This window comes from Ornithorhynchus anatinus, chromosome 8 (genome assembly GCF_004115215.2).
Source record: "Ornithorhynchus anatinus isolate Pmale09 chromosome 8, mOrnAna1.pri.v4, whole genome shotgun sequence".
Classification (NCBI taxonomy): Eukaryota; Metazoa; Chordata; class Mammalia; order Monotremata; family Ornithorhynchidae; genus Ornithorhynchus; species Ornithorhynchus anatinus.
The window spans coordinates 20,642,220-20,662,562 of NC_041735.1; the positions used below are offsets into that span (position 1 = coordinate 20,642,220).

The 20,343-nt window shown below is 55.0% G+C and overlaps 1 protein-coding gene across 3 annotated transcripts; it reads right to left on the reverse strand.

Annotated features, from left to right (window-relative positions):
• Nucleotides 1-1,411: 1,411 nt before the first annotated feature.
• SLC2A4RG (SLC2A4 regulator) lies at nt 1,412-19,410 on the reverse strand. Of its 3 annotated transcripts, XR_003761486.1 has the most exons (9): nt 19,229-19,311; nt 14,103-14,215; nt 13,344-13,567; nt 12,932-13,032; nt 12,080-12,329; nt 11,784-11,888; nt 11,387-11,511; nt 10,421-10,634; nt 1,412-1,541 (listed from the first exon to the last, which is right to left on the reverse strand). XR_003761486.1 is itself a non-coding variant. In XM_029070439.2 (8 exons), the coding sequence occupies exons 2-8, from the start codon at nt 14,176-14,178 to the stop codon at nt 10,523-10,525; spliced, it is 993 nt and encodes a 330-aa protein (XP_028926272.1). In that variant the 5' UTR covers nt 14,179-14,215; nt 19,229-19,410; the 3' UTR covers nt 9,606-10,522. The 3 variants fall into 3 exon arrangements, 2 of the variants coding, with proteins under 2 accessions (XP_028926272.1, XP_028926271.1); XM_029070439.2 differs by lacking the exon at nt 1,412-1,541 and having other exon boundaries at nt 9,606-10,634; nt 19,229-19,410; XM_029070438.2 differs by lacking the exons at nt 1,412-1,541; nt 11,784-11,888 and having other exon boundaries at nt 9,606-10,634.
• Between the last annotated feature and the right edge of the window lie 933 nt (nt 19,411-20,343).

A 20,343-nucleotide genomic window follows, 5' to 3' on the forward strand; every position in this document is an offset into this window, starting at 1 on the left:
GTTGTTGTAATAGCCTCGCTAGACTCTTGCACACAGAGCTGGGAAAATGATTCTCCAACTTCGATTCTTTGTGTCTCTGCAGCTCAGGATATTTTGCTTTTTTTACTAATGCTGACTACTATCTCCATACTGTCCTTACTAACCTTCGGGGTTAGCCATCTGTGCCGTACTGTACAAAAGGTTTTTATTTCATGTTTTAAAAAAAAATATTGTACAGGTAAATTTAGGTTCTGGATTCCTCCTACACCGACTTCCAAAAAAAGTATTTTAAATGCTAATTAGTTTCTAGGATGTACATTTTACAAATTGGAATACTGTCTTTTTCGTTGGCAGTTGTGAGGTACACCCCACCGACCTCACAACTGCTCTGACACAGGGAGGCCTTGGGAAGGGAGGTCCACAGTGAAGGTTTTTGGGGTTTTTTGTTTTTGTTTTTGTTTTTTAAAGTAACTGACCCTTTCTTTTTTTTTTAAATCAATGTTTAAACTAATAAAGAAATATTTTTTTATGAAAAGGAAAAACGTGTAGATCACATTTCACATTTTGTACTTTTAATTATGTGTTTTTTGTGTTTTGCAACACCAAAGTGGAAAATACAGTCCATTTGGGTTTTTTTCTTTTATTTCTAAACCATATGATTTTTGTATCAAACTCTGGATCCTGACAAAGTTGTATATTTGGACTCTCTATCTGGATTATAGGATACAGTCAGAACACTGCCATCTTTCAGTAGGAACCTCGGCTTAAAAAGATACACCTTAATGCTTCCAATTTTGCACATCTTCCTTTTTTTAAAGAGAAAACTCCAAGAAAAATGCAAAAACTGGAATTTTTTGCAATATTATGAAAGATAATCTTATTTTAGCTCATTCTGTGACATGTGCAACTCTTAAGAAAGCCATACTTAATGGTTCTTTTTATTTTTAGATCCTATATTGTGTTTTGAACTTCTGCCTTTTTTAGGATTGACGCGTAGTGAGAGTGCTGTGTGTATGCTTTTCAGATATATTTATTTTTTTCAACATGCTTTCAACCTGTCAACAAAGACAAAACAGACAAAAAAAGGGCAGTGTTTGAAGATTGTTGATTTTTTTTGCTGGGAATATTCTATATTATACTGACTTTATATTAATTATTATAAACCTGTGTTTGTATTGGAGATGTGTTTAATATTTGGGGGGAAAGATTTTAGTAATCAGAAGTCAGTGGGAGAACATGACTGTGTGTTGTACTGATTTTCTGTAAATGTAGTACAGGTAAATATTACCTTATTTTCTAGTTGATCTCACGGTTTCTTGTCTGCGTAGGCATGCCGAGGGTTTGCCTATTGATTCTCTTTACTTTATGTGACGGGATTAGCTTAGACATACTTGCAAAATCGATCAGTTTCAATAAATCGGGAAATTGCTGCTAAAAACATTGTCTCGGTTTATTTTACATCACCACCAAATTGGGACTTGTGTTATCTCGGTGCCCGATACTAATTCGGTAGGTCTCCAGAGGGTTATTAAGCAGAGGATGGTGCCCGGCTGTTGTCCCCTCTGTGGACAGAACAAGAGGAAATAGATTTAAGCTGCAGCCAAAGGAATGCAAGTTCAACATAAGGAAAAACTTACTTCCTAAACAGGTTAAATGCAGGAACTCAAGGCCAAGCCTAGGTGTTTCGGTATCTTCTCTATAGCCTGAATCATATCGCCTCCCCGTCCCTGCAGGCCTCTGGAGAACTGTAGAGGCCCTGACACATGCTTGGCAGTGGAGAAGAGGGAAAGGTGTAGGAGAGATGCTGTTATAGTGTTTTGTGTTCCTGCCTCTGCCTAGGCCTTTCCGTTGGTGCTTTTTTTTTTTAACATGCTGGACAGGGGAAGGCTTAGACCCGACATAGGGAGAGAAGGCCAAAACCAGCTGATAACAGCCCTCCCGCCACCAGATCAAGGATGCTGTCCTAGACTCCTACCCCTTCCATCCCCTGCCTCCGACCCTGGTGCCGCTAAACACAGAGGTGGTCCAAGTTTTTTTTCAAGAGTGGGCCACATGACCAGAAATCCACTTTTGGGGGTGGGCCGCAATCATATTTTATTGTTAACAGTGGTGAAGTATTTATCCCGTCAAATATTTAAAAACAAGGATTTTTAGCAGTGAGAAGAAACTTTTAAAAAATGTACCATCAATTTCATTAGTACAAAAGTGGACCAGTTTATGCATTCACTCAAATGTATTTATTGAGCGCTTACTGTGTGCAGAGCACTATACTAAGTGCTTGGGAGAGGACAATATAACAATAAACAGGTATTTTCTCTGCCCACAATGAGCGTACAGTTTAGAGTTCCAAGCTGGGTGCTAACTGCTGGTCAATTTTGATCAAGTCAAGGGAATGGAACTGTTCTCCAGGACTGTGGGGTAGATTCAGGAAGGGCTCATTTCAATCCTAACTAGGCCCTGCTGGCCTACATAGTTCATGGGTGCCAACCAGCTAGGGATAATCCCAGTTAAAACTCTCAGATGGGCTGAACTTTACAGCCAAGTGGGGTTGTGTTAGGCCCAAAAGCTGCATATTGGGCACCCTTGTTTTAGCATATGCCCTACTTGCTGCCCTCTCATCGCTTCTGGTAACAAGCGATGTGGGATCTGCTTCTCTGGATATCTTTAAGAAAAGGAGAGATTTCTGTCTGGCTTTAGGGAAAGTTAAGCAGGGAATTGGACAGGGTGGCTTCCTAAGGGACTCTGCTGATGGTCTGATGCTAGTATTTGGCATTTCCACTTGGGACGTCCTTTTTATGTTGTTATGACAATCCCATCAGCTTGTGGGGCCTTCTGAGGGTTTTTTTAAGTGCCAGGGAGAGTTTTCTAATTCCGTTGGTGCCTTTCCCAGCATCCGGGTGACTGGTCGTTGCTAATGGCCTCTATCTCGCATTGACCCATGAAAGAACTTGAATTCCGGATTTGCAGCCAGATGAGAACTGCACCGCTCTTGAGAAAGGAAGGTCTGATGGTGTTCTCCTTTCCCTCGATCCCATGAGATTCTAGGCTTTTTCAGAAATGTTCAAATTCCAGGAACATCTTGGCTCCAAGAAGTAAAGTTTCCCTGCTCAGTGAGGATGACTTACAGCTGAAAATAGCCTCCAAGTGCTCTCAGCTGCCCTCTTAATCACTAGGTCTTGTCTGCTTTGGATCTGCAGGTCCTAAAGTTGCCGTAAGGTTTGCTCCATTTCCCCAGTGGAGAATCCAGTGGTGGGTTCTTTTTTTTAATGGTATTTGTTCAGTGTTTACCAAGTGCCAGACACTATACTAGGTGCTAGAGTAGATACAAGGTAATTAGGTGGGACACAGTCTATTTTCCACCTAGTGCTCACAGTCTTAATCCCCATTTTACAGAGGAGGTAACTGAGATGAGAGAAGTAACTAGCCCAAGGTCACAGCAGACAAGGGACAGAGCTAGGATTAGAACCCAGGTCTTTCTGACACGCAGGCCAGTGGTCTTTACACGAGACAATACTGTCCATCTGCTCCTTTGGCTGACTCGGTTCCCATGATTGAATTGGCTGGTTGTAGATGCACTGAAACCAACCTGTCACCTTGTCTGCCTGCCCTCTAGACTGTAAGTTGTTGTGGATAGGGAAAGTGTTTACCAACTCTGTTGTATTTTACTCTCCCAAGGGCTTAATACAGTGCTCTGCACACAGTAAGCTCTCAGTAAATACCATTGGTTGATTGTCATCTTAACCTTGCTGAGAAGTCAGGCTCAGCTAGCCTAACTCTACTCCCTGAGCCCCCACAAGTGGTCTTGGGTAGGGGTGTTGGGGCATTCTGGAATGAAAGAAAGAACTGTGACTATTTAAGAACGACCTTTGCCTTCAGCCTAGGGAGAGGAGCCCAAGCTTGAAGATCAATGGGTGGGATTGCCTTGGATGGATGATTTATATCCTTGGCCTCTCCATCCTTGTGAGACCCTTACAGGCCACTTCTACTATTTCTCCCTGAGGAATCAATCCCCCTTTGGCCCTGAGAGTTGAGCAGCTGCATTTGAGTCCCTACTGTTGCCTAGTCTCATTTGATCAAGGCATCAGATACTCATGTTCTCCCTTGACACTCTCTGGCTCTCCTGAAGGGAGGGGAGGAGAGGGAAAGGGGTGCTAAGGAAGAAAAGGAGCTTGTTAGGGTGGTTTATACTTGTTGAGCCAGACGTCTCTGAGCTCCCTCTAGGAGCCATGTGAGCAACTGAGGCTCATGGTCCTTTTCTGCCATGGCAATTAAGGGCTGTACAGATTCCTCCTTGAAATCCAGGTGGGATTATGCTGTCCCCTCCCACTAAACTGTCGGAGGTGGGGAAATGGTAGACAGGTGGGCCTGAGCAGACTGAATTTAATTGGGCATTTGCCACAACCTATTAATGCATTCTGGAAAAGCAAACCGTCTCAATTATCTTCAGAGTTGGACTCGTTTCCATCTTCATGACCCACGGGAAAGAAGGAACACACCTGGCCACCAGATATCCCCTCCTGTGTCCTGTCCCCACCCTGACCGTCTCCTCTCCCGCCTCCCCTTCCCCCACTGTGTCCTGTCCCCCACACTCCATTCTCTCCCCTGCCAGGTCTCTCCCTCAGGGCTCCAGCTCCCCCTGCCACGGAAATGATTTGGGCCTTGGCTCCTAGTTCCCTGCTTCTCCATTCCCTGGAGCATGAATGTGGATCAGCTGGGCCCAGCTTCTGCCTTTGGAGAGAACTCAAAAACAGCATGTCCTAGAAGATGGAGTACAGGCCTGGGAGTCTGAAGGACTTCAGTTCTAATACCGGCTCGGCGACTTGTCTGCTTTGCGACCTTGGGCAAGTCACTTCCCTTCTTTGTGCTTAAATCCCCTCATCTGTAAAATGGGGATTAAGATTGTGAACTCAATGTAGGACAGGGACTGTGTCCAACTCAATTACCTTGTATTCACCCCAGTGCTTAGTACAGTGCCGGCCACAAGGTAAGTGCTGAAAAAATACCATAAAAAAAAAATGCCATTTGTCCCAAATCAGAAGCTTCACATCCATGTCCCGCAGAGGTTGAGGGGAGGTTTTCCCCATGGTTGAGGCACAAACAGCAGGTTGAGAGCAGAATGGGGCGTGGAGAAGTACTAGAATAGGGCAATGCCTGCATTGGCAAATCACCAACCTAAATCTAGTTTCCTCTTAGGTGGGTGGGTGCCAGTTGGGGGCAGTGGTGGAGGGCGGAGGGGGCATCTTCAGCCCAGAAAGGAAGCTGCCAAACTTCCTACCTGTGGGTGCCAGGCTTCCCGATCCTTTTCCTTTAATCCCTGACTGTGCTACCCTCCTTCTTTACCCCATACCTCCCTCTAGCCTGTAAGCTCAGTGTGGGCAGGTAATGTCAGTCATTGTAGTGTACTCTCCCAAGCATTTAGCACAGTGCTCTGCACACAGTAAGCACTCAAAGACGATTGAATGAATGAACCTGGGCCACTTCAGGGGACCCAGCTAGGCTCCTTCCCCATAATAATAATAGTTATTATTATTATGGTATTTAAGTGCTTACTTTGTGCCACACACTGATCTAAGTGCTGGGGTAGATACAAGGTAATCGAGTTGTCCCACTTGGGGCTCACAGTCTTAATCCCCATTTTCCAGATGAGGTAACAGGCACAGAGAAATTAAGTGGCTTACCCAGGGTCATGCAGCAGACAAGTGGCGGAGTCAGGATTAGAACCCACGTCTTCTGACTCCACCCACGTCCTAGTCTCCCATCTGGCTGAGTAGCACCCTACACCTCCGTGTGCCTTCAAGCAGCCTGGGTCCCTGGAGAGGTAACAGAAAGGTGCAGATTCCACCTCCACCCACAGGCCTCCTGCTCCTGGAAAGCCCCCCAGTCAACTTGATTGCTGCACTCTGGAAGGGTCAATGGTCCATTTCTCTGTTGCGGGTTTGCCTCAGAAAGCACTGAACAGCCTAGGGGCTGCGGTGTAGCCGGGGCAGGATCCCCAGGTTGGACAGGAGAGATCAGGCTCGGGAAGTGAGTTTGGGAGCAGAAGGAAACCCAGGGCAGTGCCCATTTTCTTTGCAATCTTAATCTTTCTGTTCCTGGCCTGTCCACCCACCTCTGCCTCGCCCTGGATTCCAAATCCCTTGCCCGGTCAGGGCGGCTGGAGTCCCTGAGGGAGAGAGGAAAGGGAGGGAAGGAAAGAGGGAAGCAGGGGCCTCTTCCTGTGACATCCACTTGAAGGCTGCAGGACAGCAAATAACAGAGAGCGATGGGGCCACGGTGAGGGACGGGAGGGGCTGTGTGGCCACTCCGTGAGGTCTCCAGAGTCCGGCTGGCCTGGGAAACAGAGAGAGCTGAATCCGGTTTGGACGAGTTCAAAGTTAGAGGCGATGGGAGGGTCTGCCTACATTTTCCGGCTCTGCCACTTGTCAGCTGTGTGAATGTGGGCAAGTCACTTCACTGTGCCTCAGTTACCTCATCTGTAAAATGGGGATTATGACTGTGAGCCCCACGTGGGACAACCTGATTACCCTGTATCTATCCCAGCGCTCTGCACATGGTAAGCGCTTAACAAATAACATTTTTTCCAATACGGATCCCAAAGGCCTCTTCCCTTTCCTCTTGCCACCGCCGGTGCAGGGCCCTCGGCCACTAGGCCCCTTCTCCCCCTAGGGGGCGCTGCGCCGCCCCGTCTTTTCCCGCTCCGGCGGCCGCACCGCACCCTTCAGTGCGGCCTTCTGACCAGCAGGGGGAGCCCGCGGGCCGCTATTCCCTGCCAAGGGGGGGAGCCTGGTGACGTCATCCGCCGCCCAGGCTATTAAAGACCTCAGCGTCCAGACTTTTCCTCCTTCTCCTCTTCCTCTCCCCTTACCCCACTCGGAAGGAGCCTTGGGCCGGCTGAAGAGAGTGAGTTCTCACCGCAACGGCTCAGGGGAGGGAGGGGACTCATTCTTCTCGGCTCCTAACTCCAGGGGAGGTTCTCCCACCCACCCACCCACCCAAACCAGGAGCCTTTCCTGAGCTGAGATCTCTCCAGGGCCAGAGGTTCCCACCATCTCCGGTTGGTAAGTTCTTTCTGTTGTGTATCTTCCCTTCCTCCTGCTTCTGTTTCCTCCCGTGGCAGCAGAAATCCACTAAGCTGGTGGCTCTCTGAGACAAAACCCCTCTCCTCCTGCTCAGAGACAAGGCCCTTCCGCCCACTAGAGAGCTGGATAAACTGAGGTAGGCATAGAGAATCGTGGCTGACCAACTCCCTCCAAGCCCATACGGAAGCAGACTGGCAGAGATGCCCACCTCCAGCATCCATCCCTCCAAGTGGGCCCATTTTTTTCAGTCCTGCTGCAGTTTAGGAGCTGCACTCCTCCAAACAGGGGAGACTGCCAAATATCCAGCTCTGACCCTTGTCCCGGTGCGGTCACAAGGGGCAGCCTCACCCTTCCACTCTCACCCAACTCATTCCCTCTACCCACACACGAGGCCAGGATACCTCTGAAAAAAAACAAACAAATCTTTATTTCTCCTCTCGCAGAATAAACCTTTCTGCCATTGGCACATTGCAGGAGCGAGAGACCTGAGCATTGCGTACATGGTACAAATAGTGTCAGCACGGAGACTACCCCAGCCTCGCTGGGGGGGCCCTCTCTCCCTCCTCCTCCTCCCCCAGTCCACTCCCTCCCACATCTCCCTCACTCCCCACCCCTACCCCAGCCACCATGACACACTCTCCTCCTTATCAAGGCAACCCAAACCCCAACCCGCGGGCCAAAGGAAAAGAACTCGAGCCAGAGAGACACAGAGCGATCTGCTTTGCTTTAAAATAGAACATAAACTCCCAAGTTTTCAGCTTAAAAGAATAAGGCTTAGAAAGATCCGGAGTGAGAAAAGAGCTCTGGAATGTCTCAGCAGAAAGCAGAACGGAGGTGGGGGCTGCACCGGAGGCCAGGGAAGGGGGTCTCCCAGGCAAAAATACGGTCAATCACTCAGGTTAGGGTCGGGGGGGAGGAGAGGGAAGGAGAGGAAAGGGTAGAGTCTAAAGGCTTCTCCATCCAGGCCTCTGCTCTCCACCGTGCCCTCTGTCCCTGTATGTTTCCCCTTCATTCTCAGCCTGCAAACCCTGTCCCCATGTAGTGCAGCAATCCTGGAGGACTCCCTGTCCCCATCCCCTCCCCCCAGAAGCTGAAACAGAGCACAAGGCTGCTCTGGCCCTTCAAAGTGCATTAGAGATGCCTCCACTTCCCTTCTCTCTCCCTGCCTCCCCGCAACACACACAAAAACATGGCAGTCCAGCACCTATGCTCTCCCTCGTGAAAAAGGTTCAGACAGCCCTCTTCCATCACCCCCAACCTGCAGCAAAGCGAATGAAAGGGAGAAGAGAACGCAAGCTGTGTGGACTCAGGAGTCCGACTCACCACGCCACCTTCCCTCCCTCCCCACTCCGTCGTATCTGCTGAGAGAGAGGGAGGGGAGGGAGAGGGGGCGGCTGCTGCCAGGGCCAGGCCGCCAGCCAGCTTGGGCCCCAGGGCCAAGCCGCCGCCACGGAGGAGGAGGAGGAGGATGGCCACTCCTCCTGGCCTCATGCCCAGACTGGGCATCCGGCACCAGAGGCTCCTGGGCTGGAAGGGAGAGAGAGGAGGGGGTAGGGGCACAGCTGGAGCCCTTAGATATGGGGGAGGGGGGACATCAGTGCTCCCCACCCTCCACCCCGGTGCACGGACACCCACAAAAGTCCCTTGCCACATAGCGGATGGCACCAGCAGGCACCTTCAGCCCCCTCACCGTACCAAGGGGAGTTGAGAGGAGAAGGGGAGGCCCTAGGAGCCTCACGCAAATTACATTCAGTCCCTGCTGCTCTCAGCAGGTCTACAGACTTACCGTTTTTGGACGGGCAGAGGGCATAGGCTGCACACACACATACACACCCACACACCCCCGGCCTTCCTCATGTCCCTCTGCCCCACCCGGTCCAAATCCCACCCCCGGAAGGTGAGGTCGACCTGGGCATCTGCAGCCAGACTGCTGCTCTCCCATCCCTGGCCTTCCCCTTCCCTTCCCCAAGGCCAGAGAATCCTACTGGTCACATTTGGGGCCAGGGGAGGTGGGGAATGCTCTAGCTTCCGTACTCCGCTCTCCACCCCTCCCTGGTTTTAAAATAAAGTTTAAAAACCTGCCCCCCGTGCAGGACGTCAAAAACTCTGTGTCCCTCTGCTCTGGCTCCTTCAAAGAGCCCGCCCCCCTCACCCCCCCACCCAAGACTTTGTCTTCTTTTTGCTTTTTAAAAGTCAAGAGATGGCTATAACAAAACCAAAAAGGAAAAATCCAAACATTTGTTGTACAAAATGTGACTTTTACAAAAACAGACATTCACACCCACATCTGAGAGGGTGGGGGCGGGAGAAAGGGAGGACCCCTGGGGCTCACAAACAAGTGACACGCTGAGGCGCGCACACACATTCACATACAAACACACTGCCCAGTCTGGAGGCAGGATTGTCATGGAGCTGGGACCATTTAGACACCTCCCCACACACACATTTCCCCCGGCTGAGCAAATTGGAATGGGGCTGGGGTGGGGGCGGCAGAGTTGGGGGGGGGGGGGGGGGGGAGGCAGGCAGCAGCTGCCACAGTCAGCCTTGACGTTGGGCCGGGGGGGGGGGGGGGGCGGGGAGAAGGGGGCCTCAAGGAGGCCAGGGCCGGGTCAATACAACACTTGTTTACTCCAATGACAGGGGACAGGCGGGCTGGGGTGGAGGGGAGGGGGGACGCACTCTCTGTGCAGTTTGGCTTTAGTGCAAATGGCTGGTTTTCCTCACAGGCACTTCCTCGAGTTCTCCCTTGACAACTGGCTCTGCTGGTCTGGCACAAACCCCGGCTCCGGCCCCCAGGTTCAACGCTCCGGCCGGGCCTGGCTCCGGCCGGGCCAGCCCACTCCTAGCCCGCAGCTCGTAAAGCCTTTCTGAGAGAGGGCCCAGAGCCTAGGCGGGCCCCGGCCCCTCGCGCCCCTTTCCGAATTCTCTTCCCCTCCCCGTTCCCAGCCAGAAGGGCCATGGCTCTGGTGACCACGGGAATGGGTTTGGGCCGCTCGGCCCCTCAGCCCGGGCCCTGCTTCCCATCCTCCCGGAAGGGCACCCCACCTGGGAGTGGCGGAGGGGGAAAATAGCTTATTTTTTCTCGATTTAAAAAGCCCCAAGGAACGTGGGGTCGGGGGTGGGGGCCAGGCCTGAGAGGAAATGGCATCAGCACCAATGCCCTCAACCCCCTCACCTCACTAGTCAGGGGCTTCCTGTAGAGACTTCCTGGCCCCTTGGGAAGGGGCTCAAAGGAGGAGGGACAGAGAGGCCCAGAACCTGGTGGTCCCTGTCAGTCTGAGGTGGCGGCGGGCAGCGGCAGCAGAGGGGGGCGGGGGGAGAGAGGGAAGGAGGGAGGAAGGAGCGGAGGGGCTTCAAGGCACCTGCAGTGCAAACTGTGCAAGAAGGGCACGGGAAGCTGCCGCTGGGCCCGCCGCAGCCCGGAGGATTGGCCGAGGGGCCGCGGAGCTGCTGCGGGCCAGGCCTCAGTCAAGGAACCTCTGGCAAGCCTTCTTCCAGCGGCAGGCCGTGCACCACATGTCCCGGTTCTCCATCCCGTACACCTTCCGGCATTTCTTGGCCTCTCCCCGGGGCTTCCTGCGAGAGAAACGGGGAGTTCGGTGAGGCCACGCGGAGTCCCGCCGAAGGTCTCACCAGGCCGGACCCGCTCACCCCGGAGAGCGCAGGGGCTGTGGACGTTACTGGGCTTTTTTCATTTACACGACTGCGATGCCAAAGAGCCTTGCGAGGGGTAATCTGAGACAACCACAGGAGCTGCAGGCGCGGTGCTAGCAGAGAAGAGGGAGGGCTAGGGAAGGCTTGGTTCTTTCTTTCTAGACTGTAAGCTCCTTGTGGGCAGGGAATGTGTCTTCCAACTCTGTTCTAGTGCACTCTCCCAAGCACTCAGTATAGTGCTCTGCACACAGTAGTAGTAATAATAATAATATTATCATGGTATTTAAGTGCTTACTATGTGCCAGGCACTGTACTAAGCACTAGGGTAGATACAAGCAAATCAGGGTGGACATATCTTACAGATGAGGGAACTGAGGATCGAGAAGTGAGATGACTTGCCCCAAGCAGTCACACAGCAGGCAAGTGACAGAGCCCACTTGCCAGGTCCTTCTGATTCCCAGGCCTGTGCTCTATCCACTAGGCCTTGCTGCCTTCTCTGTAAGCGCTCAATAGATACCACTGATGGACAGGGAGCCTGAAGAGAATTCCCAAGACCCCAAGCAGACTATGCCCAGCCAACTGAGAAAATGGACCCCCCGCCTGTCTGCCCCCACCCTCGGCGCCTCACACTCGACCACCATCCCCATCACCCAGAGATGGGTGCTCCATTTCACCTGGATCCCATGGCTGGCCTTGGGCCAGAAGTGGCAGCAGGAGCTGGAGACTTAATGATCGACGGGTGGGGGATCAGCAACCGCTTGTCCCCTAGGCCTATGGGGCGCACCGGAGCCAGGCAGCCCTGGGGAGAGACGAGGGCGGCAGTCAGGTCAGGTTAGTCCCTCTGAAAGCGATTGCAGACGCCCCCACGCTCCCGTGAACCATCAGTGCCAGCCGGAGCCCAGCCCGGGGCCCAAGCCCTGCCCCTGAGCAGCCACCTCACTCTGCTGCCCCCGGGTGCCTTTCAACACGCCCCCCCCCATCTGGGGGTTCTCCTCCTCCCCCGGGACTGGGGTATGGCTAGAGGTCGGGGACCCGGGGGCAGAGGGGAGGGCACGCAGCCTGGGTACTCACCGCGGACTCGTTAAAAAGCCCGGGGGGTGGGGAGGGCTGCCAGATGCTGAGGGCCATCCCACCAGGCGGGGCAGTGGCCACCGGGAGCCCCACCGGAGCCACAGCCTAGAAACCACAGGAAAGGGTGAGCAGGGACCCTCCCCCAGGTTGCCCCCAGGTCAGCCCTGGCTAGGAACAGGGGGTTGGAACAGCCACCGAACCGGGGATCCCCTTGGAGGCAGCAGCACAGTCACCTGGGCCCGGGGGCACCTGGACAACCCCCCCACCCCATTGCCCGCTCCACCTGGGGGGCTCACCTGGTAGGCGTGGTCAGTGTGGATGTGGCAGAGAGAGGTTGGGGCCAAGGGACTGAGAGGGGACACGGGCAAGGCCTCTGGCTGGAGCGGGGCAGGCAGCTCCCGGCCAGGAAAGACCGGGGGTGCTGAGGAGGTGGGCGACATCGGGGTCAGGCTGGACAGGCCGTCAGTCAGCGAGTCCATGTTGATGTCCAGCTCTGTGTAGTAGAAGTCCTCCTCTCCGTCGCTCTGCTCCGGCTCGGCACGGCGGCTGGCAGGAGGGGGAGGGTGGGAGTGGTCAGGAGTCAGCAGGTCCCCCCACCCTCAACCGCCACCCCGCAATGCGGGGGAGAAGATAGGGACCCCCCCCCCCTTCCTATAGGGGAGAGGAGGAAGAGGAGGAGGAGGGAGCAAGGAGAACCCTCTCCTCATCCCATTCCCCCCTCAGCCTGTCCTTCCTTCCTCCCATTCTCCAACCTCATCCCTCTCCTCCAAATGCTGAGCCCACTTCCCCATTCAAGCCCCCACCATCAAGTGCCTCTAAACTGGAGCGAAGGCAATAGTGAGCCTGAACACTAAGGACACAATACTGTATTCTTTTCTGTGCCTTACATGTCCAGCCCCTGGTCTTTGCCTCTACTGCTCTGCTTGTGTGCTTGTGTCTGTCCCATCTTCCACACTACCCTAGGAGGATGTCAGAGACCACGCACGGCTGGTCTTCTGGTCCCCCCCGGCCCGCCGACAACCGGTATAGGACCCGGACTAAAGTAGGGTGCCAGATCCACTGGAGATCGACTGCTTGGGACAAAAATCACCAAGTCCAGCCCCCTTCTCCCCGGTTCTGTTAGCCGCACCCCTGGCCCCGGCCCCTACCCCAGGTGCATCGTGCGAATGTGCTTCTGGATTCCCGAAGATGTGCTCAGCACCTTCCCGCAGTTCTTCCACAGGCACTTGAACATGACCTTCACCGAATTCTGGAGGACAGAGAACAGCCATTAGCCCAAGACCCCACTCCTGTCCCTCAGCACCCTCGGGGCGGGGAGGCCTCGGCCTCAGAGTCTGCCTGGCAAGGCAGCAGGAGAATGGTCAAATCTAGTAGCGCCACCACCCTCTCCTGGGGCCGGGGGCAGGTTTCCAGATCCTGACCAGCCCACTCCCCGCATGGCCCGTCCGTACCCTCAGGGGGCTCCCCACCATCCTGTGCGCACCCCTGGGCTTCTAGGCCCCACGTCCAAGCTGCAGGGGTGGAGGCTCTCGACCCCCTCCACGCGGAATGGTCGCTCACCTTCCTTTTCCTAGGAATGGGGTCCCCGAACAGGAAGTGGGCAGCTTCGGTCTCCTCAGCACAAGACAGGAGGCTGCGGCCAGCCTCAGGGGGCAGCGGGGGGGACGGGGTGGACGGGGAGGACTGGTCGCTTGGAGGGTCCCAGCCCCAGTCACCGCTATTGTTGCTGCTGCCGTAGCTGCTGGACACCACTGGGCCCTCCTTCCAGGGCTCACAGCAGGGCTCTGAGGAGGATCACAGAATGAGCCCTGGAGAGGCCAGCCATATTTTCCAGGCAGCGGGGGTTGGGGGAGGTGTGATGTGGGGTGAGGGAGAGAGTTGGAAGCCCAGGAGAGTGGGGAGCTGGGGTTACTTCTCCATATTTTGACATTAAAGGAATGTGCCAAAGTAAAAAAACGTGAATCTGTAATTCTCAAGCCAACAACTTGGGCACAGTGGTGACAGTTCTATCACCCCTTCTTATCGGGAAGGGAGACAGGTCCAGTCTGAAGCCCCCATAGCTAGGGCCATCCCACAGACCTCACATGACCCACTCTCCACATTAGACTGTACTCTCCCAAGCGTTTAATACAGTGATCTGCCTACAGTAAATACAACTGATTGGCTGATCACAGCAGAGTGGTATCCTCAGGCAGCTCCTTATCACCCTGCTTCCCTCCCCAGCCTCCCCGAGACGCCCCCCCCCAGCCTCCCCGAGACTGCCCCAAGCACCCAGAGATGAGCCCTTTCCACCACTCCCCAAACCCCGCTCACCCTTACCTGTGCCGAAGGGGACCGTGGGGGGGCCCAGCACCAGGGGACTGGTGGACAGGCTGGTGAGCACTGCAGCTGCCATGACTTCGTCCAGCCCAGCCTTTCCGGGAATGGGGTGCCTGCCAGAGAGAAGAGGGAGTGTTGGGGGAGGAAGCCCATATCTGTGACACGGCTTGAGCCACAGGAGAAGGGGAGCAGCAAAAATCTGGCCAGCTGCCTGACCAAGGACACAGGTGTGCATTCCCACACACCTCTCGGGGACCCTGGTGTCCCAGCTCCTCAGGAGGGACGAGTTGCCTTTAAGGAGCCCACGTGTCTCCCCAAAAGCCCACCCCCATCCAGGCACTGGAGCCAGGTGGGGGGGGGGGGCATGTGCCCCCATGGTCCCTCCCCCCTGCAGCTCCCCATTCCATAGGGCTAAGACCAGGGGTGGGGAGGGGCAAACGCTGCCCATTTTATCTGGGTCATTGGCCAAGCTGGGCAGGATGCCCAAGCTTGGGGCGGAGTGGCTGGCTCCCAGCCTGGGGAAGCTGGGGGGTGAATTAAGATAGGTCAGGCGCCATCTCTGGGGGCAGAGGCGTCATCTCCCCACTAAGTCTCTGTGCCCACGTTGGGCGGGGGGGTGTCTCTTCCCATCATCCCCATCATCCTCTCTTTTTTCCTCTCTACCCCAGAAGTATGGACCTCCTCCTCCTCCCTCCTGCCCTTCCAATCCAGGCCCTTCCCAACACCCTTAATGCCGACTCCGCCCAACCCCCTGCTTCCCTCCCCACCGTGCCCAGAACCAGAACTCCGGGGCCACGCTCCGCTCCTCTCCCTCTGCTGCTCTCACACGGTGGCTGGCTTCTCTACTTCCTCCCTCTCGGCTCCCCTTCTCAGGTAGAGACCTGAGGAGGTTCCAGCACAGAGGAGGCGGTCAGTGCACTGGGGTGAGGGGGAGGGGAAGGGGGAAGGTCTTCTGAGATGGCCAGGCCCCTGGCCGAGTGAGCAGCAAGCGAAACAGAGAAGGGAGAGATGTCGGCAGAAATGTTACAGAAGGGTCTTGGGGCTGCCTGAATCTAGGATTTCCTCCTGTGCAACCATGTAGGCGGGCATGATACACTGACACACACACACACGCCTGACACATGCACACCTCCCCCCCTCCTTCCCCCTAAGCCCTATCCTCCCCGGTCCAGCAGCACGGACACACTGGCTGCCTGTGAGCTAGCTTCACTCCCCCAGCTGCAGGACCACAAATCACCAGAAGACAAGTTACTCCCCTCTCCCGCCAGAAGGGGAGGTGACCGGGAGGAGTCCAAGAGGAGGAGCTTCTAGTCCTCTCTCCCAACTGGAGGCTCCTTCTCTTCCACCCGGGCCCGCCTCCCCAGCTTCCCCCGGCTCCTGGCAGCGGTGCAACTGACCGCAGGGAAGGAGGGGAGGGAGAGGAAGAGAAAGTTTGTGTGTGTATGTGTGTGTGTGTGTACGTGCGCAGGAAAACATACCAACAGGTTTCTCCCCAACAGCTCCAGGGCAAACTGTGAATATGGAGACAAAGCACCAAATTGTGTGTGTGTGGGGAGGGGAGGGATGAGGGCAACAGGTCAGTGACATCTGGTCACCTGAGGCAGAGAAACTCTGATTTCCCCCACCAACTGGGTCCCCCCTCCCAATCCCTGTCCCCCTCCAATCCTCCCCAGGTCCTTGGACCTCGTCCTCAAAAACTCGGCCCCAGTCTGGCAAGCAAAATGCCACCCGGATGTGACCCAGGCCTCCACTGTGCCAGGGCGAGAAAGCACCAGAGCCCAAAACAGGAGAACCAGTGTGGCTTAATGGATAGAGCGCGTGACCAGGAGCCAGAGGACCTGGGTTCTAATCCCGGGTCTGCCACTTGTCTGCTGTGTGACCATGGGCAAGTCTTTTCCCTTCTCTGTGCCTCATTTCCCTCCAGTAAAATGGGATTGAGACTCGGAGCCCCTTGTGGGGCAGGGACTGTGTCCAATCTGATTAGTTTAAATCTACTCCAGTCCTTAGTACAGTGCCTTGCACATAGTGAATACCAATTTAAAAAAAAAAAAGAAAAGGAAGAGACCCCTAACTTCCAGACCCCCACCTTTGAAGGGAGTAGGGGAGAAGCTGAGTTAGCAAGGGGTTGAGGGAGGTAGAGAGGGGTGATCAGGCCCTAAGCTGGGCCCCAAATGTTTGACCCCTGCACACTGTTAGAGTCCCCAGCAAATACCCTCAGAGCTCCCTCCACCACCCCATCATGCCTCCTCAGAGAAGAGGGGAAGCGGGGGAGGCATCGACACAGCAGGCTAAGAATGGAGAGGTGGCATTTAGTCCTGATTCCAGTCTGCCCCAGAGCTAGCCAGTTTTAGTCCAGATTCTTCCCATTTCCCTTTGGCTTTGCCTACCAGTCCTCAACTGTCTCTCCCTCCCACCCTAGCCTCCTACAGAGAAAGCCGGTCGAGCCCACCCCAGTCCTCCCCACCTCCAGGGAGCCAGAGCTGTAGCGGCCTCTCCAGCGGGAGACGGAACACACAGCCCAGACGGCAGGAAGGAGGGGTAGGGAAGGACCTAGGGGCCCAGAGGGCAGCCTGGTGATCACACATTAACCAGAGTTGTGCAAGGCCAGGGACCTGACAAACAACAGAGAGGGTGAATGCTGGCCCAGCAGGGAGAAGGAAGGGGGAGAAAGAAAAGAAGAATTGAGGTGGGTGGGAGGGTACCCAGCCCCCTAGGGCAGATATAGGGCCAAAGAGCTGTGGTCAAAGAGCTCAAGCCTCAGTCCAGCGTCCACCCTGCTACACTGAAAGCTCGTTGGGAGATACAATAATGTATCTCTTTATTGTTGTAATGTACTCTCCCAAGCGCTCAGTACAATGCTCTGCACACAGTAAGTGCTCAATAAATACGACCGACTGACTGATTGACCACCTCCCCCAACACACACACCAAATAACTCTCCTTTAAAGAAAGCTGTCTGTGCCCAGGTTCCACGGTTCTAGTGGGCCAGGGACAATCACCTCGCATCTTAAGAACTGTGGTATGTGCTAAGCGCTTACTATGTTCCAGGCACTGTACTAAGCACTGGAGTGGATTCAAGCAAATCAGGTTGGACACAGTCCCTTTCCCACGTGACGCTCACAGTCTCAATCCCTATTTTATAGATGAGGTAACTGAAGCACGGAGAAGTGAGGTCACTTGCCCAAGGTCACACAGCAGACAACTGGCGAAGCTGGGATGACCCATGACCTTCTGACTCCCAGGCCCGGGCTCTATCCACTACGCCATGCTGCTTCCCCAGTGGGTCCAGTGCCACCAGCTGTCCCAGGAGTCCATGTGGGAAGGGCATCCCCGGCCGGACAACTTCACAACTAAACGGTTCAGGCCAGTGGTGAGAACGAAGGGGAACTCACAGGCCGGCTCAGGGAACCCCCTACTGCGCTGACTAAGTCGGGGCCCTCGGAGGAAATTCTCTCCTCTCCCAGAGTGAGCATTTGAGGAGAGGAAGGGGGCCGTCCTCAGGAGTAAATACCCCACCTGAGGGTGGGGTGGCAAAGGCGCATGGTCCCTGGGAAAAGCAGATTATATGGAGTTATATGGGCACCCATTCCCTTGGATTCCCCCTGGGCAAGGAGGAACCACAGCTCCATCCCCTAAGACTAGTTCCAGACCTGACTGGACTAAATGCCACCTCCCCATTCTTGATCTGCTGTGTGAGACCCCCTCATGTTCTCTGAGGAGTTATGGTGGGGTGGTGGAGGAAGCTCTGAGGGTGTCTGCTGTGGACTCAGTGTGCGGGGGTCAAACATTTGGGGTCCAGCTTAGGGCCCGATCACCCCTCTTTCCCCACCTCGACCCCTTGCCGCCTAAATGGAACGACCAGCCTCAATGGTACTGAGAGGTGGTGAGACCTCACCTGCAGCCTCCCAATGAGGAAAAAAATTAAAAGGGGAGGAGGAGAGCAAGAGAGAAAAATGGAGCGGTGGTGGTAGTGGGGGGAAAGGTCTTTTCTGATGCAGAGGCAGCTGGGACACCAGCCCAGAACTGCCGGTTCCCGTAGTCCATCTCACCATCAGGATCTACTGGGCACTGTAGTAGATGCCCGGGAGGATACATTACGCATAGAAGCAGGAGTCCTTGACCTCTAGGCCATCTCCTTCCCTGGGCAAGAAACCCACCACCCCGTAACCTCTCCCAGGGAGAGGACCCCCTCGCAGCCGACCTCATTTTGATCACGTGCCCCAGGTCCGATCAGGTCTGGCCATGTCCTTCACTGTCCTCTGTGTTTCTCGGCTCCTTCGCCTCCTTCTCCTCCTTCTCCTCCTGTCCATGGGGCTCAGGGAAGGCAGCCAGAGAGACCCCTCACAGACCCCAGCCTCGCGGCAGCTTGCAAACAGACACAGGCAGGGGGGTTGCAAGAAACAGCCACCTCCCACACATCCCATCAGGTGCTATTTTTCAGTTTGGCATTTCCTTGACCATTTCCCTTTTCTTCTCCATCAAGAGGTGGATGCCGGGGGGAGGGAGGAATAAGAAATGCCCCAGACTTCCTATAACCCCAGATCAAACACTCAATCGAGCGCATACTAGGTGCAGAGCGCTGTACTAAGCGCTTAGAGGAAAAGGCTGTCAGGAGTGGGATATGAACCCAGGGCCTGACCTGAACGCAGGGCCGGACCTCATCCCCGCCCCGGCCCCGCCCCAGGCTGCATGCCTGAGTGAACCCAGGATTCGGACCGGAACCCACGAAGACGAGTTCAGGCACTGGGTCCATCCCTGGTCGCAGTGTCTCCCTCTGTGAAGTGGGTCAGTGACTCCCGAGCCCCTCCCTGACCCGCCCTAAAGCGATACATTCTCCACACTGGTCTCAGACAAGTCCCCTCACCCTGGGCCCTACGTACACCTTCCCCAACAGGAAGCACACAGCCATCCACATTAATCACACGCATGCACCAGCACACTCTCTTAGGGTCAGGTCACAGGCAAAGCCCCCTCCCTAATCAAACTCTCCAGACTCGGGGGGCCAAAGAAGAGAGCTGGGGGGATACCGAGTCCCGAAGCCCGGCCCTGGTCAGCAGCAGGATGGAAACATCGCCTGCTTCCTCCCCGCTTCGCCAAGCCCAGCGGTAAGCGCTTGGGTCGCTCACCTGTGCCGCGGCACCGGGATGTAAGGTGACTGAAGTAGGCGGCTCTGCTCCCACTCGGCCTCCTCCGGCCAGCTGGACAGCGGGCTGGTCAGCCCCCACCGCTCCTCCGGCCTCCTACCGTTCAGGACCAGTGCGAGGTCCTCCTCTGGCCCCGGGGGGCCACTGCAATGGATGGGACCCTGCCGAGGAGATCGAAGTGGGGTTCAGGTCAGGGAAGGAGGGGGCTACAGGGGAGGCTGTCTACTTAACCCAAAAGTCTCTCAGTGTCCTCACCATCCCCCAAGACACCGGGAAACTCAGGGCCTGCCAAGAGTGGAAGAAATGGGTTTTTCTGCCTTTTCTCCCCACACACCCCCATATCCAGGTGAGAACAGGGCAATCAGAGAGGGCAGAGGGAAGATGGCAGCTCCCTATACTTTTTCAGAGGGTGAAGGGATGGGTGGGTAGATAAACGGAGGGATGTGGAGAAAAGCCGGCTATCAACTCGTTATGGGCAGGGAACACGTCTGCTAATTCTGCTGTATCGTACTCCCCGAGCGCCTAGTACAGTGCTCTGCACACAGTAAGCGCTCAATAAATATTATTGATTGATTGGAAGTGCCCTCTTCCCCACAGCTCCCTGGCAGACCCAATCAACACACCGCACCCCCCCACTCCAAACCCCAACTCTCAAGCACATAATGGGGAGTGAAGCAGTCACCCCCACAAGGCAATCTCCACTCCCCTCCCCATCTTCCCTCTTGCCCGTGGCACCGGCAGGAGGAAGACAAAGGGGGAGCTACATCGGAGCCAGAGGGCAAAAGGGCAGTGGGGAAGGACAGTGGCTCAAGTGGCTGGGGAAGTGCGGGAGCACCTTGGGAAAGGAGGCAGGATTCAGGCTGGGGAAAAGAGGGAAGCGAGGGGCCAACCAGAGCAGCCCGGCATGGGATAGTCTGAGAGACTATAAGCTCGTCGTGGGCAGGGAATGTGTCTGTTATATTGTACTGTCCCAAGTGCTTAGTACAGTGCTCTGCACACAGTACTGGCACGTAGCAAGCCCTTAAGAAATCCATAATTGTTATTAGTAAGCGCTCAATAAATACGATGGACTGCCCTCTCCCCCAGCCTCCCACCGC